The sequence below is a fragment of the Lontra canadensis genome, unplaced genomic scaffold (genome assembly GCF_010015895.1).
Source record: "Lontra canadensis isolate GAN:19392208 unplaced genomic scaffold, GSC_riverotter_1.0 scaffold81, whole genome shotgun sequence".
Lineage (NCBI taxonomy): Eukaryota > Metazoa > Chordata > Mammalia > Carnivora > Mustelidae > Lontra > Lontra canadensis.
The window spans coordinates 153,170-168,850 of NW_022631075.1; the positions used below are offsets into that span (position 1 = coordinate 153,170).

At 49.6% G+C, this 15,681-nt stretch overlaps 1 protein-coding gene across 7 annotated transcripts in view; it reads right to left on the reverse strand.

Moving 5' to 3' along the window:
- The window catches only part of SEPTIN6 (septin 6), a 61,950-nt gene that overhangs the window by 24,416 nt on the left and 21,853 nt on the right, over positions 1-15,681 (reverse strand). For all 7 annotated transcript variants that reach the window (XM_032882279.1, XM_032882278.1, XM_032882276.1 and 4 more), the window contains 2 exons: positions 13,057-13,252; positions 757-943 (listed from right to left, as the gene is read on the reverse strand). In XM_032882279.1, coding sequence (XP_032738170.1) covers positions 757-943; positions 13,057-13,252 — 383 coding nt within the window. The remainder of the gene's footprint in view (positions 1-756; positions 944-13,056; positions 13,253-15,681) is intronic.

The following is a 15,681-nucleotide window of genomic DNA, read 5'->3' on the forward strand; positions in this document are numbered from 1 at the left end:
GACAAATTCTTGTCTGATTTCCGTCTGGCGTGGGACTTATATTTTTTAATTCCTTTCAGGGAAGGACACAACTGATTCCCGCAGCCACCTTTCTTGGGCCTGGAGGCCACAGAACATGGTGCCAGGGATCCGAGTTCGAATCTAGACTCTGCCAGGAGCCAGCTGCATGACAACAGGCAAGTCCCTTAACCTCTTAGAGCCTCCGTGTCTCCTCCAGTAAGTGGGGGATAATGACGGTGTTTGCCTTACTGGGCTGTGAGAATTCCAGGAGACGGTCCAGAGGGTGCTTGCCTCAGACTGGCATATAATGAGGATTTAGCAAACATTAGCTGCTGTTACTAAAATTATTACTGATAATAGAAATAGTAACTTTCAAAATCCAGTTTGCCATGTTCGATTCTCGAACAGGCCAGTTAATCTTGGGGCAAAGAAGAAAACACCTCTCCGTTGCCAAAGGCTAAGCCCCTAGGCCCAGGTGGCCATCTTGCTTGCAGCCACCCTTAACCCCCAGAGGGATCAGGGCAGAAAGATGGCTCAGGGTAAACCCATGCCCCTCGCCGGGAAAACAGATCACAAAGCATACAACGCGGGTGCTGGATCAACAACACCATCTCTCTGGAGGATCAGGGAATGAAGGGGAGGATGAGGAGGCCCCAGATCGTCTTCTGCAATCTGGCACCTGCATGGCCCGAGAGACCGGTAAGGGGGATTTCCGTGTGCCCGTCCTCCCGCCCGCCCTCGCCCCTGCCTTCGTACCTTACTGTCCAGCTTCTTCATTGTCACGAGGTCCAGAGACTTCAGGGAGTGGCCCGTGGGGGCGATGAAGTACAAGCAGGCGTGGATTCGGGAGTCGTGGTAGGTGTGCAGTACCCTGCGGATCTTTAGCTCTTCCTGCAGGTAAGCCTCGAACTGGGCGTCAATGAATTCCACGATGGGCTTGTAGCTGCGGGGTGGGGTGGGGGAGAGCAGGGACGTGGCCCGACCGCTTCCAAACCAGGACTTTCAGGACAGTGTCTTCTCAAAGTTTAAAATGCCCTGGGTCATCTGACTCTCCCCATCCAGCTGGGTTCCTCCATATCCCATCGACCGTCCTGCCTGTCCCGTCGGGCCCGCCACCTCCTTGGTCCAACTTCTGCTCCAGGCGTACCTTCGCTCTAGACCACCCGCGTCTCCCTTCTCATCCCAGTCCTGCCCTCCCACCCCTCAGGGTCATGGACTGTCCACCTCCTCTTCCACACAGCCTTCCCCACTTTTGCCAGAAATCCCTTCTCTGACACCGGAGCATAAAATAATAATAATAATAATAATAATAATAATAATAATTAGGCTATCGGATCACTTACTATCACTTGCCAAGGATGACCGTTCCCTCAAATAGACTGTCCCTCTGAGGGCCAGAGGCCACAGAGGGCACTCCTCTCTCCCCCATGGGGGCCTGAGGCAGCGTGGGGCCCGCGGGCAGTCCCGGGGGTGGGCTGACTGTGCTCCAGGTTGGTTCCGCATCCGTGCTCCCTGCGTCTCCTCCCAGTGCCTACTGTGGGAGCTGGGGACCTGGTGGGGGCTGGGACCGCTCCTTGACCCACTGCGGGGGGAGCTTGTCAGAACAGCCTGGGTTCTGCTCAGTCTCACTGGGTTTATGGCACTGCCCACCAGCTCCCCTAAGGTCCACATATTTTTCCAGTTTTCATTTCCTCCAAGAGTATGACTTTAAAATCTAAGCATGTGGACAACATTTGGTAAAGATTGTCCACCCCCACACACGTACACACACACACACACACCCAGCTCACAGTCTCTACACACAGTCCCCTTTGTGACCCCAAGTCTTGCCAGGGCGTCTGAAACCAGAGCCAGTCCTCTGTTCCTCCCTGTCCTGGGAAGCTTCTCTCTTCTCTCTGGGGCCATTTCTGCCACCTCTGCAGCCTGCCTCAGCTCTAACTAGGTCAGCGTGGCTTCAGCTCTGCCTCTGCTCTCATCCCCCCACCAGCCTGTCCGCTGCCTCACCACCCAAGCCAGAAGTTTGTTCTCAAACCCAGCTCGGTGAGCTGGCAGAGACAGAAACAGAATCAAAGAGAGCAGGGCCCGGCCAATGCTTCCCACCGGCCGCAGCTCCCAACTGGAACCTTTCTGAAAGATCCCCCTGCTAGAGAAGGGAAAATAGCTTACAAAAAAAAAAGAACCCCTAAATCCTAGATTCTGAGCACTACATACAGAGAAGAGATCCAGGTGCAAGGTATCTTGGAGCCCCAGAGAAAATTCTAAAAATAAAATCCTTTTTTTTTTTCCTTCCTTTGAGCCTTCTGAGCCAAACATCATTCTGAAGGCGAACAGCATCCAAGAATCTCTTGGTTGCTGAGGTCCTTAGGAGGTTCCTGAAGAATTAGGAGCAAGGGAGGGGGTTGCACCACTTTGACCTCTCTAAGTAATTTTTGGATGATTGGCTCATTTGAATTATCAAATTATGGCACTGCTTCTTTTTTTTCCCTCCTTAACATAACTTTTTTTTTAACTTCGTTTTTTTTTGTTCTGCAAAAGGAACCAGAGGAGGAAAGAAGAGAGTGCGTTTTGAGTTTTTTCTCGCCCTCCCCCACCCCTCAGTCTCTGGTGGTGCCCTGGGCCTATCTTTCTGCTGCCGCCTCAGGCCCTTAGGAGTCTCTGAATCAGACCAGCCAAACCGGCCAATCCTGGGTGATTCATCTTTGTCCTTCTCCTTGGTGTCCAACTTACCCAGAATATAGGAAGGATTCCCCACCCCATTCTGCTGTGCTCACTGGCCTCCAGTCTGCCATAAATCAAATCCCTCACTCCCACAGGCAGTGTCTGCACAAATGTTTCCTTCTCCCAGGCAATACCCGACTCCCCTTCAAAGACAAGGCTTCCCTCATGTGCCTTCTCAGCTGGAAATTTCTCTGTGTCTCACACCCAGGTTCCGTGGAATGATGGAGAAGGCAGCTTTCTTCTCCCACTCATCACTCCCCGGCCTCCTGCAATGGCTTCCAGCTGCTACAAAACCCAGTTCTAAGGGGCACCTGGGCGGCTCTGTGGGTCGGGTGTCTGACTTTGGTTTTGGCTCAAGTCGTGATGTCAGGATCCTGAGATGGAGACCCGAGACAGCCTCTGCGCTCAGCAGGGAGTCTGCTTGAGAGTCTCTCCGTCTGCCCCCCATCCCAGCTCATGTGCACGCAGGCGCACACTTGCCCTCTTGCTCTCTAAAAGAAAGTCTTCCAAAAAAGCCCAGTTCCAACATAACCCACCCCTCCTCGTCACTACTGCGTGTCTTTCACATTTTAGGGCAGGAGCTCTTAACCTGGGGTCCACAGACTTCCAAGGGGTCTATGGAGAGAATTCATAGATTCCACCAACTTGGGTAGGAAAAAACCACATCATTTCCACAGAGCCCTCACCGAGGCTTAGTGGTTTTTCAAGTACAAATGTAGGTAACGATCTACAGTAATTTTAGCAATATCTGTGATTTCACAGTCAATAGAAATCACTGATGCTTTTGCTTCCTATTACAGTTGTTGCAAACAGCTCAAAATAGCAGTTATACTTACACACCTTCTAAATTATGATAGTTATTCAAGCTGCACGTAGATATTACTTCAGGAACTAATAAAGTAATAGGGGTTACCAACTCACAAATTGAAAATATTTCGGGAAGTGTATTGTTAGTATAATGGGCATATTTTAGGTATTTAAGACGGTTATCTGAAGAATGAGTCCACAGACCTCACTAGATTGCTAAGAAGTCCAAAGGCACAGGACAGTTCCTGGTCTGGGGCGCCCGGGGGGCTCAGTCGGTTAAGCATCTGCCTTCGGCTCAGGTCATGATCCCAGGGTCCTGGGATTGAGCCCTGAGCCGTACATTGGGTTCCTTGCTCAACGGAGCATCAGCTTCTCCCTCTCCCTCTGCTCATGCTCGCTCTTAAATAAATAGATGATAATACTTTAAAAAATATTAAAAAAAAACAATTCCTAGTCTGGATGCTACTTCTTACTCCTTTCGATAATAGGGATAAAAAGTGATCGTGAAGGCTTCCCTGACAATGTGACCTTTAAGCTGCACTGCATGGATGGGTATAAGAGAGGGAGAATCTGGGAGAAGAGCATTCCGGAGAGGAATAACAAAGGTAATGGTCCAGAGGCAGAAATGAGCTTGAGGAGATTTGCAATAGGAAGAAGGCAAGGGAGCTGGGAGCTAGTACAGAAAGGAGGAACTATTCACAGTTGTCAAAAGATGAAAACGACCCAGTAACCATCAACAAAATGGGGGAGAGCCAGACAATGGAATATTACTCAGTCTCTAAAAGGAAGACAATTGGGGCGCCTGGGTGGTTCAGTGGGTTAACCCTCTGCCTTCAGCTCAGGTCATGATTCCGGGGTCCTGGGATCGAGCCCTTCATCGGGCTCCCTGCTCAGTAGGGAGCCTGCTTCCCCCTCTCTCTCTGCCTGCCTCTCTGCCTACTTGTGATCTCTCTCTCTGTCAAATAAATAAAATCTTTTTTAAAAATGGCTACCTAACTGCACTGGTATTCATTAGAATTGTTTTCCAGATGACTACCTTGGGTTTCTTAAACAGCCGTATTCTAGAAAACTAATGATTCTACCCCTCAGCAAGCACTTTTCTTTTTTTTTTTTTTTTTAAGATCTTATTTATTTATTTGACAGAGAATGAGTGAGAGAGAGCATGAGAGAGGAGAAGGTCAGAGGGAGAAGCAGACTCCCCATGGAGCTGGGAGCCCAATGCGGTACTCGATCCTGGAAGTCCAGGATCATGACCTGAGCCGAAGGCAGTTGCTCAACCAACTGAGCCACCCAGGCGCCCTCAGCAAGCACTTTTCAACTATCATCTTTCTAGACACTGATGACAAGTCCCTTCCTGAAACACTGCCCTCTGGCTTCCTGCTGCCATTCTCTCCTGCCCCCAGAACTCTTCTTTCTCACTCACCCTAAATATTGGCCTGTCTCAAAGGTTCCGTCCTGGACCATGTTCTGCCGTCATTCTACACATTGCACACATGTGATCCTTGGGTGGTCTCGTGCATTCCACGGCTGCAGTGCTCACCGCCCCCCAGTCACGCTTCCTAAACACCTTCCTAGACGCTTCCTAGACACCTCCAGGTCACCCCAGTCTCTTCCCTCTCCCATGTGCCGTCCTCTGCGTAGCCACAGCCATCGGAGCGCCCCCACAACCAGAACCCTACAAGGCCCGGTCACACACAGTGTGCTTGACACAATCGTCTCAGCCAGCAACACCAAGGAGGCACAAGGTCAGAGCCGAACGTGCGGGCTTATAGGAACTGCAGACTCCCCGGTCCCACCTGGAAGTCCTCTCCCACAGCCTGTGTGCCTTGGGGTCAGCAGGGTGGGCCTTCCTGCAGCTCCCGGTGCCACCTCGAGACAATTCCTCCTCTACCTCAGCGTAAAACCTTTTTTTCGCCCGAGACCTATTCTGTCGTCTTCTGGCGGTGCCTGACCCACGCGGTCTCTCTCCCAGTCTGGGTGACAGCAGTCAGCAGTGTGCTCCTGGACAACCCGTCAGACTTCAGCCTCTTTATTCCCTGATTGTGCAAACTCTACAACTCTCGGGCTCCGTCTGCTTCAGCCACCGACACACCTTACCATTGGCCACATCAGCTTCCCCCAAGACATCCTCTAACTCCCTGCTCTCTGACCATGACCTCTCACCTTTCCAACCCTCTTACACCTTGGGTCCTCCTCCACCTGACCTTTTGCCTCACGGACTCTTAGGGTACCCTGACCTCTCTACTGTCTCACCGGCAATGAGCCCCTCGCTGGCCTCATCTCCTTCTCCACCCAGGCCGAACCTCATGACTGATTAACTGAAACACTCTTTTATCAACGCCTTCATCTCCCCTCCACCCTAGTGGGCCAGCAAATTGCTGCGCTGAAAACATTTCGGGATCTGCCCTCTGCTCCCACACAGAGGCTGGTGAAGTTAGCTAGAGGCCATCACAAAAGTCTTGGCACTCAAAGCCACGGCCTCCAACCTCAGACAGAGCAACCTTGACCTTGACTGGCTGCCTTCCCATGGCCTCCACGGACCCTTCCAAACTTTCACTGCTTTCCTCGAGCTCCAAAACTTGCTCGCGTGTGACATCTCCACTTTCAAGAGGTGTCTCAGCTGCAACATTACCAACAAAACTGGGGCCACCAGCCTCACAGCAGCGCAATTTCCTGCCACAGTCTCTCCCCTCTAAAACGGAATCAGCCCTTCCCGACCGCCCTCTCGTCTCATCGTGTGCAGGCCCATCACCCTCCAGGTACTCGCTCTCATTCCTTTCAGGCTCTTTGAGAATCTTGTTTCATCTACAGGGTCCTCGCCCCCGACTGACTCTTCAACCTGTAAATATGCTGAACTCTTCCCTCATCTCAAAAGAAAGATCTTTCCTCAACCCAACCCCCCTCAACCACACATTTCTCTCCAACTACTGCCCTATGCCTTTTGTTCCCTCAGGAACAGAGCTTGTCTTCTGCACCTACCATAGGGCCTGGCATATAATAGAAGTTCAATAAATATTTAATGGGTAAATGGAGATCTTCTGGAAAGAATCATTCATTCATTCTCATTCAGTCTCCGACACATCGTAGACTGTTTTCTACCTTCATTGGCATCCTCATTAACAACGTTCAGTGGATCCATTTGGTCTTGAAAGATAAAACCTTAGAGGTATTATTAAAATTTTCTTTTCCCCATGAATGTATGTTTCATTCACTCGACAGATAGGTACCAAATACCCACAGTATGCCACTTGTGCGCATCCCACAAGATTTCTAGACTTAGCTCAGCCATTCCTGACCCCCTACTCCCCACCTTAAACCCCAAATGTGCTCTGCTGATGGCTACACTTTTCCCCACAGCTCTCTCCATGTGCCTTTGTTACGGTACTCACTACACTGTGTAGAATTTGTAGGCTACGTATTAGTCCCTTCCACCAAACCACAACTTCCTTATTTCTTAGTATCCCAGGCACCTCACATGTATCTGGCACACAGTTGACATTTAGTGTAATATTATCAACTGAACTAGATCCCCCACATCAACTAGGTTACTAGGTGTTGTGGATTCTTTCTCTCATACCTGCATCCTCCTCTCTGTCCTCGAAGCTTCCATTCCCGTTCAAGCCCTCACCCTCTCTCTCTCAGCCTCAAAAACAGATAAAGTGGGGGCGCCTGGGTGGCTCAGTGGGTTAAGCCTCTGCCTTCAGCTCAGGTCACGATCCCAGGGTCCTGGGATCAAGCACCGCATCGGGCTCTCTGCTCAGCGGGGGAGTCTGCCTCCCCCTCTCTCTCTGCCTGCCTCTCTGCCTACTTGTGATCTCTGTCTGTCAGATAAATAAATATAATCTTAAAAAAAACAACAACACATAAAGTGGGTGTAGACCACTCCTTTAAAAAGCTTTCCTGAACTGGGAAAAAGAGATAAGGCAGTGTGTAGAGGTCAGGAGCGACTTTTTTTTTTTTAAGTTTATATTTATTTTTGTAGTAATCTCTATACCCAACCTGGGACTCCATCTCCCCTCCTTGGACGTAACTACAATTTCAGTTTGTTTGTTCACCTCGCAGATCTTTTTCTCTGCATTTATGTGGGAGGGGCGGTGTTTGGTGTTTCATTGGGAAGGGTGGGCTTATACAAATGGCATCATGATCGGTGTATCATTATCACTCTGCTACATCTCTTTTCACTTAATAACATCCCCACATGAGTGTACACAGATTTGCCTTTTTTTTAACTGCCAAACGTATTCCATGGTACGGTTGTACCATAGCTCATTTAGCTGCTCTATTGGTGGAAATTTCAGGTGCTTACGAATTTTTTTTTATTCCATATCCAATGCTGCAGTGAACACCCTTTCTGTATGTTTTTCATGAACGTGTGCAATTGTTTCCCTCGGCTGTATTCCTACAAGTGGAATTGCTGGATCATAAGGTAGTCACATTTAAGATTTTAATAGGTCCCACCACATCTGCCCTTTAAAACATCTGTATCCAGTTACATTCCCCAGCAACATGAATGAAATTAGCTGGTGTTAGCAGCCATTGTCTCTTTGTCTCTTATTTTTGCAACTCTGATGGATAAAAAATATTTCTTTGTTTCATTTCGCTCTTCCCTAAACACTGGTGACTGTGGGATGAGTCTGGGTTTGTAGGTTAGTTGTCAATTTGTATACCTCCCCACCCCCCCTTCTGTCAGTTACCTGTTTATTTCTCACTGAACTGGAGAAGCTCTTTTCACACTTCAGAAGAATCATTTGTCTGTGACATAGGTTGCAAATATCTTCTCCCTGTTTGTAGTTTGTCTTTTGTTTATAGCATCTTTCAGTATGCAAAGGGTTTTTTTTTTCTAATTTTAGTAAGTTTAAATGTGTCGGTCATTTCTTACATGGCTTTGGGATTTTGTGCCACAATTAGAAAAACCTTCTCTATCCCTAAAGCTATAAAAACCTTCTATATTTTCTCCTTATATTTTTAGAATTTGTTTTTAATCCATCTGGAATCTATTTTTGTGCCTAGTGTTTGTGTGGGATGGTCTCATTTTATTTTTTCCTGATGGATGGCCTATTTTTCCAGCACATTCTCTTGAATAGTCCATTCTTTCCCTGCTGACTTACATATGCCAAATTCCCATGTAAACATGCATTTGATCTTAGTCTCACTTTTCTGTCCTGTTGCTCTTTTTGCTACTCTGATGCCTTTACTTACTTATATTCCATTCACTCATGGCCATTTAGCTTCCACCCACAACTTCCCTGGAATTATTATTCCTTAGTGTATTAATGACCTTCATATTGCCAAAGCCAATGGATATTTTTTAGTTCCATTTGTTATTCTCTCCCATTACGCTACACGGTACAACTTTCCCTCGATTCTTCTACCAATAAAAGTAATGATCATAACAATATCTTCTGTTCCCTAGTTACTCTGTGTCGGGCACTGCTTTATTTTTTTTAGGTATTTATTTATTTGAGACAGAGAGAGAGAGAGAGAGAGAGAGCTCGAGTGGGAGGAGGATCAGAGGGAAAGGGAGAAGCAGGCTCCCCACTGAGCAGAGAACCTGATGTGGGGCTCAATCCCAGGACCTTGAGGATCATGACCTGAGCAGAAGGCAAGCACTTAATGGACTGAGCCACCCAGCGTCCCTGTGCCCAGCACTGCTGGACCATTTCATATGCCAGACACATCAAGTATGCCTCACCACAGCCCTCTAGGGTAGATACTAGTATTATCGTCATCCCCACTCTACAGGTGGGAAAAAGGAGCCATAGAGAATTTAAGTGTCTTATGGTGTAAGCTCCGAGGGTTGGCTTTTCTTTTCTGCCATGCCAAGTGCCTGATTTAAGTTTTATTGCAGAAGCATCCACTTCAAAGACAACTGACTATCTGGAATAAACACACTGCCAGCCTCCTTCAGGTAAAGAGTCAGCCCTCCCTCCGCTGCCACCACCCGCCACAGGGCTCCTTTGTTTCAGAAATCGTAGTTGATTTCCATAAGATACCATGTGGGCCACATGTTTTTTCTCTTCTCCTGCTTAGAATTCTCTTATGTTTTAAATTTGCCCATCTAGGGGTGCCTGGGTGGCTCGGTAGGTTTCTCGTCTGCCTTTGGCTCAGGTCATGATCCCAGGGTCCTGAGATCGAGCCCTGTGTCCAGCTTCCTGCTCAGCGGGGAGTCATCTTTTTCCTCTGCCTTACCCCTACACCTCCCCCAGCTTGTGCTCTCTCTCTCTCACTCACTCTCTCAAGTGAATAAATAAAATCCAATAAATAAATAAATAAATAAATAAATAAATCCATCCATCTAGAGCAAGCCCACCAAATCCTAGACCTAAACTCTCCATCTCAATAAGAGCAGACCGCCAGACCCACACCTGGTTTCTCTTTCTCTACCCTGCGACCTCGCTGTGTGGTCCCAGCTGTGCCATGTGCTTTCCAGGACCTGCAAATAATAAACTTTCCTGGTCTCCAAGTTCCCTGGTGGTTATTGCTGAGACCGTCTTGCAATCGTAAGAAGCCACAAGCGTGGGACCAGCCAGGACAATAGCTATCAATAGGCCGAGAGCGGCACAGAACACTTGTACCAACACCGCTCATCAGTAGCAAGATGGGATTTGAACCCAGGTCAGTCTGGACCAAAACCTAAGTTCCTAAACACACCTCTTTCTAGCTTGTCCTCCATCTTCCTCTTGAGTTCCTGTGCTCCTGCATCTTTTTGGTTTTTGAAAGATTGTATCCATTTATTTGACAGAGAGAGTGAGTTAGAGTGCCAGCAAGCACACAAGCCGGCGTGGGGTGGGGGGGCAGAGGGAGAAACAGACTCCCCGCTGAGCAGGGAGCCAGATGCTTGGCATGATCCCAGGACCCTGGGATCATGACCTGAGCTGAAGACAGACGTTTACCCAACTGAACCACCCAGGCGTCCCATGCTTCTGCATCTTTTATTAAACAGTGGTTTTCCCCAGGGTACGGCCTTAATCACTGCTCTTCTTAGAAGACCATGCACCATGGGTAAAGGATTGCATTCTGGTTCTCTGCTTTAGTGCGGCTGCACTGACTTAGCTATGCCCAAGTGATCCCATCAGTATGGAGAAAACACTGCTTTTTATTACAAATCCCTGGAGCTTGCCCCACCTCTGCTCTCCGGCCCAGTTTCTGAGAGGCTTTTCATTTCTACTTATTTGAGTTTGTATTATTTGATTTTGTATTAGTATGCATCATGTTTATAATCAGGAAAAACAATAAGGACATTACCAATGTAATGGAAGTAGATTAGCCTCTAAGGGGCCGTATCAGCTCAGTCCTCCCAAACTGTCATCACCAAAGCTGTTTCCAATGTCAGATATGTTAAATGCATGTTGCCGAGAATCGTGAGAAATTTAATTGAAAAGTTCCCGAGCCATCTGCAGCTGAGATAACCCCATATATCCATCCCCTTTGCCCAGGGTCCGATTTATTCTCACCCGAACAAAATTAGCATAATAAGCAAAGCTATAAAAAGCAGAGATGTCCGTCTAGAATTCCCAATGAAAAACCAAATTCAGTTCAATTATTAAGAAGCTAAATATATTTACTCATTATCGGGACATGAGTACGACTGTTGGAACTTCAAGGGAGAAACAGGAGAACTGGGGATCCAGTTTGGCTAAGAAGCAAGAGAATCCTCAAAGGATGAACAGACACCCCTCAGAATGATGAATGGCCTTTTCTGAGACAGGCCGTGCGCGAACCATGTGACATCTAGTGAAATGCACATGGCACCTGACCCCCTCCCTCAACACATCCCGGTGTCTAAACCTTCCCACACCCACCCCCCCCCCCCCCCCCTCTTAACACGAGCCGCCCCCCCCCACAGCCCCGCAGTCTCTCCTCCCACCTCTCTGCGTATTCCTGCTCGGTCTGTTTCCAGAATGGGTCCTTTGCTCCATCTGCTGACTTACCCTCAGCTTTTTGTCTGTACCCCAGTGTTTACCACACTCCACTCTGATGCCTGGGTGATCTTGCATGAGTCTGCAGTCGGAACATAGCACCTCTACCTCGACAATCCCAATCCATATTTCCAGGGCTGACCCTCTGCCAACCTCTAACCCCTACATATTCAGCTGCCTACCGCAGAAGGTCGTCAGGGGGTCTCAGTAGGCCGCGGACAGCTCAACCTCAACAGGTCTAAAATTAATTCTCCTGCTGAATGCTGCCACCATTTGTCCACTCTCCAAAGCCAGAAATCTGGGCTTCGTTCTAGATCCTTCTCTTGCCTTCACAACCCCATACCAAGTCTTTGCCGAGTTCTGTTGATTCTACCTACTCCATATTTACCAAACCTGCCTCCTCTTTCCTATCTCAGCACCTGTGTTAACTCTGGCCTCCATCTAATTGGTCCAATAGTCTCCTAATTGGTCTTCTTGCCCTCCCTACCCTTCCAAAGAACCTACTTCAAGGCCAATCAAACTATCTCCTTCTTTTTTTAAGATTTTATTTATTTATTTGAGAGAGAGAAAGAGCACACACAAGCAGGGGCTAGGGAGAGGAAGAAGCAGCTCCCCGATGAGCAGGAAGCCCACCTCGTGACTCCATCCCAGGACCCTGGGATCATGACCTGAGCCAAAGGCAGATGCTTAACTGACTGAGCCACCCAGACGCCCTAAGACTATCTCATTCTACTTCATAAAACCTCTCAATGACTCCACGTCTGCACATTCTAGAAATTCCCCCATGACCTGACTCTGCTTCCCTCTTCAGGCTCATCTCCTCTGACTTTTCCCTCGCTCACGCCAAGCCCCAGCCCAGGGGCAGACACAGGTACTGTGGGACATTAAGCTTATGCAATTAGAAGGGCCCTCCAGAAAGTCAAAACAACATTATGACGACAAATTAGTTCCAGGAACTTGGCAAGGCCTATGCAAATGAGGGCCATGAAGGTTAAGCTTCATTAGCTCCACAGTCTATCTGTCTCTGAGCTAGCTAAACCGAGGAAGCCATAGATCTCTAGAGCATTCCATAGTCTTCCACACTTTGCCTTTGTACAAGCATTCCCCCAGCCCGGACTTCCCTTCCCCCCATTCCCTTGTCTGTCTGGCAAGAGTTCATCCTTCAAGGTTCAGATGAGGAGGGAAGGCCTCCCAGACCTTTGTTGTCTCCTTCGTGAACTCCTTGTTACTTGTCCTTTACCTCTTTGTACCCTTTTCTTCCCAGAGCATATCACACTCGATGGAACTTATTTGTTCAAAACTGGCCTTCCCTGTGAGTGCCTCAATGGCAGAGACAAAGTCATTCTTTTTTAGATTGTCAGGGCACAAGGTAGGAAGGACTCAGTACGTGTCTGCCACATGGAATAGAGACCTCATCCATGTATCTCAGAAAGATAACTTTCTTTTGGCAGAGTGCATGGACTACAATGATTGGTGGAAATGGAAACCTGGGGTGGGGGGCGGTGCTTGGTACATGTCCGCGGCCATTTTGGGACGAGGTCCAGGCAGGTCCCCAAGGTGGGCTCCTCCCTGTAGCCTCCCACCGGCCTCCACACCCCGTCCCCTTCCTTACCTGTCCTCCTTGTTGATCTGGTCCCCAAAGCCCACTGTGCTAACGATGGTGAGCTTCAGCCCCACGTTGCTCTCTTGGAGGTCGTAGGTGTTGGACCGGAGCTGGACACCCGGCTGTGTGTGGGTGGCCGGCTCCCCCTCAAACTTCGTGTTGAACAAGGTGTCCATGAGGGTAGACTTGCCCAAACCTGTCTCTCCTGAAAAGCAAAAGATTAAATTATGGTCCGTTCCCACAACGGCCCTGCGGACCCCACATCGGGTTTTGACGTGGGAGCACGTTCGTGGTAACCGAAGAGTGTGTAAAACTAGATAGACTGTTGGCTCTCAGGTAAGTGGAAGACACTGAGAGGAACTGCATCAACGTATCAGCAGGAGCATCTCAGGAGAGTGGAACCTGGGTAATTTTCCTTTTAGTCTTCCTATTTTTCTGTCATTTGAAGGTTGCGGATGCACGGCTTTTATCGTCAGAAAAAGAACTCTGTTGCAGGCAGTGATGGAGAGGTAGCAGTTATACCTGGAAAAAGTCCAGAAGGGCACACAATACACTCTTAGCAAGACGGCTATCACTGCATGGTGGGGGTGATGGGCGGTTTTCCTTTCTCTCCTCCTGCTTCTGTGTATTTTCCAAGTTTTCTGAGTGGAACATGCATAGCTTTTGTGATAAAAATTAAAGGGCTGTTTTTGATTTTCATCGCCACCTCACCACCCTGCTGGGCCCAGACTGCGCTCTGCACAAGCCCGGATGTGTATCCCAGTGGGGAGGCCATTTTTAGCTAACAGGGAGGGAAATTAGCAGGCCACACATTCTTCTTCTTAAATTTCAAACAAACCAGTCATTTGTTTGTTTAACTAACAGGCTGCGGGATACTAATAAACTAAACCATTGGAATTTCAAGTCTTGACTTTCACACCCAGGGAGAGGAGTGGGGGGAAAGCCCGCGGACACTGGTAAAGTTTTTTGGAGGTCATTCCTGAGAGACCTGAGGGAGGTCAAGCCACTGCCAGGAGCCAAGGGGTCTTCAGGGAAAGAAGACGTTGTAGGAGAGTTAGTTGGTGGCCTGGGAGTTGGGGAGGAATGTGCCAGAAGGCCCCAAGCTGGGCTGGGCGCTACAGAGGTTTGTCATCTTCAGAGATCCAAACCGTATTTGGGCTTCCAGCCTGCCCCCCACCGCAGCGAGTCAGGAATGCCAGGAATAAAGGGTTCAGTAGCTAATCACCCGGGATTGCCTCTTCTGGAACACCCTGCTCTTCTGCTCTCCAGGGCTAGGGTTAGAGCCGCACCACAACAACGTGTAAAGCAAAGGGCCCCCTCCCCTTCCACCCTCTGGGTGTGTCTAGCTTTGCCTCCTGCGTGCCTTTCATCCTGAATGATGATCCATGAATATGGGGGGGGGGGGCTTTTTCAAATCTGTCTCGGATGAGAGCTTTCTGTGTGTGTAGCGACTGGTGAGAGAGAGAGAGAACAAGAAGAACATTCAACTCAGCCTGGCTCCCCAGCCCCCCAACCCAGCTTCGTAGCTATCCCTCACTACCGTGGTGGATTGCCAGGGTGCAGGGAAATGGTCCCCCCAGATCATGTTTCCAGCCAAGGTCTGCTATACCTATTAGCGGCAAAGATTCTCCCAGAAGAGGCCCCCTTTTTCCCCCCCTCCCTAAAGGAACAGGAAGTATTTGGGTCTCCAGAAAGATTGAGTGAGGTGGGGCCTTTGCCATGGGAGGTGACATATTTGGCCAAGCAATGGAATGTATCACCCCCTCTCCCCGCCCCAGGTGGGGGTGTAGCTCCCTCGAGCAGGAGACAAGAGCCGCTGACACAGCAGGTGGCTCCCTCACCTCCCCTCTGGGCCCCTTGGAGCCCATGTTTGTGTGCGCCTGATGAACTTTCCAGGGACATCCCCACCTCCTTCTGCTCTGTGAGCTCTCGGCTAAGCTCCCCGCAGCTCCTAGAGTGCTGGGCCCTGTCCCCCCAGCACCCAGAGCTGGCTCCCTGGCCCCTGATCCCAAGATCCTCAGAGAGCAGGAATGGGGCATCTTCCGTGCTCCTCAGAGGGCTTAGCCCAGGCGTGCCCGTGCCCGGAGGCAGCTCAGGCAGCTGCTGTTTGCACAGCTGGAGGAATGGAGGGCCGCCAGACAGGGTAGGGCAGGGCAGGGCAGTGCAGCAGGGGAGGGAGCAGCAGGGCAAATGACCACGCGAATGCCTGCCAGCACAAAAGGGCTGTGGAAATTGGATGCCCAACGATGAGTGGAAGACAGGAACCCGCAGGCGTCCAGGGAATTGTGATAAATGCAACCCGAGAAGAGGACAGAGAATCAAGCGAGCTGGTCCATCAGTGTGGAGCCTGCAGGGTGTGGGGGTCCCTCTTCGTGGTTGGCACGGACCCAGCCTGAGCCTAGGATGCGGTCCCCTCCCACGCTGCCCTGGGGACCCAGCATGGAGGAGGATCGGGTCAGGTCAGCAGACTCCACACCCCTGCAGGAAGGTGGGGGACTTGGCAGTTTCCAACAGAAAACCCGGGGAGTCCCCAGGGTTCAATTTCTCTCTCCTCCCTCCTCCAACAGACAACGGGATTTCTTAACCCTTTTAAGGTCGTCATCACTGGCCCAGAAGACTCTATCTCACTTTGCT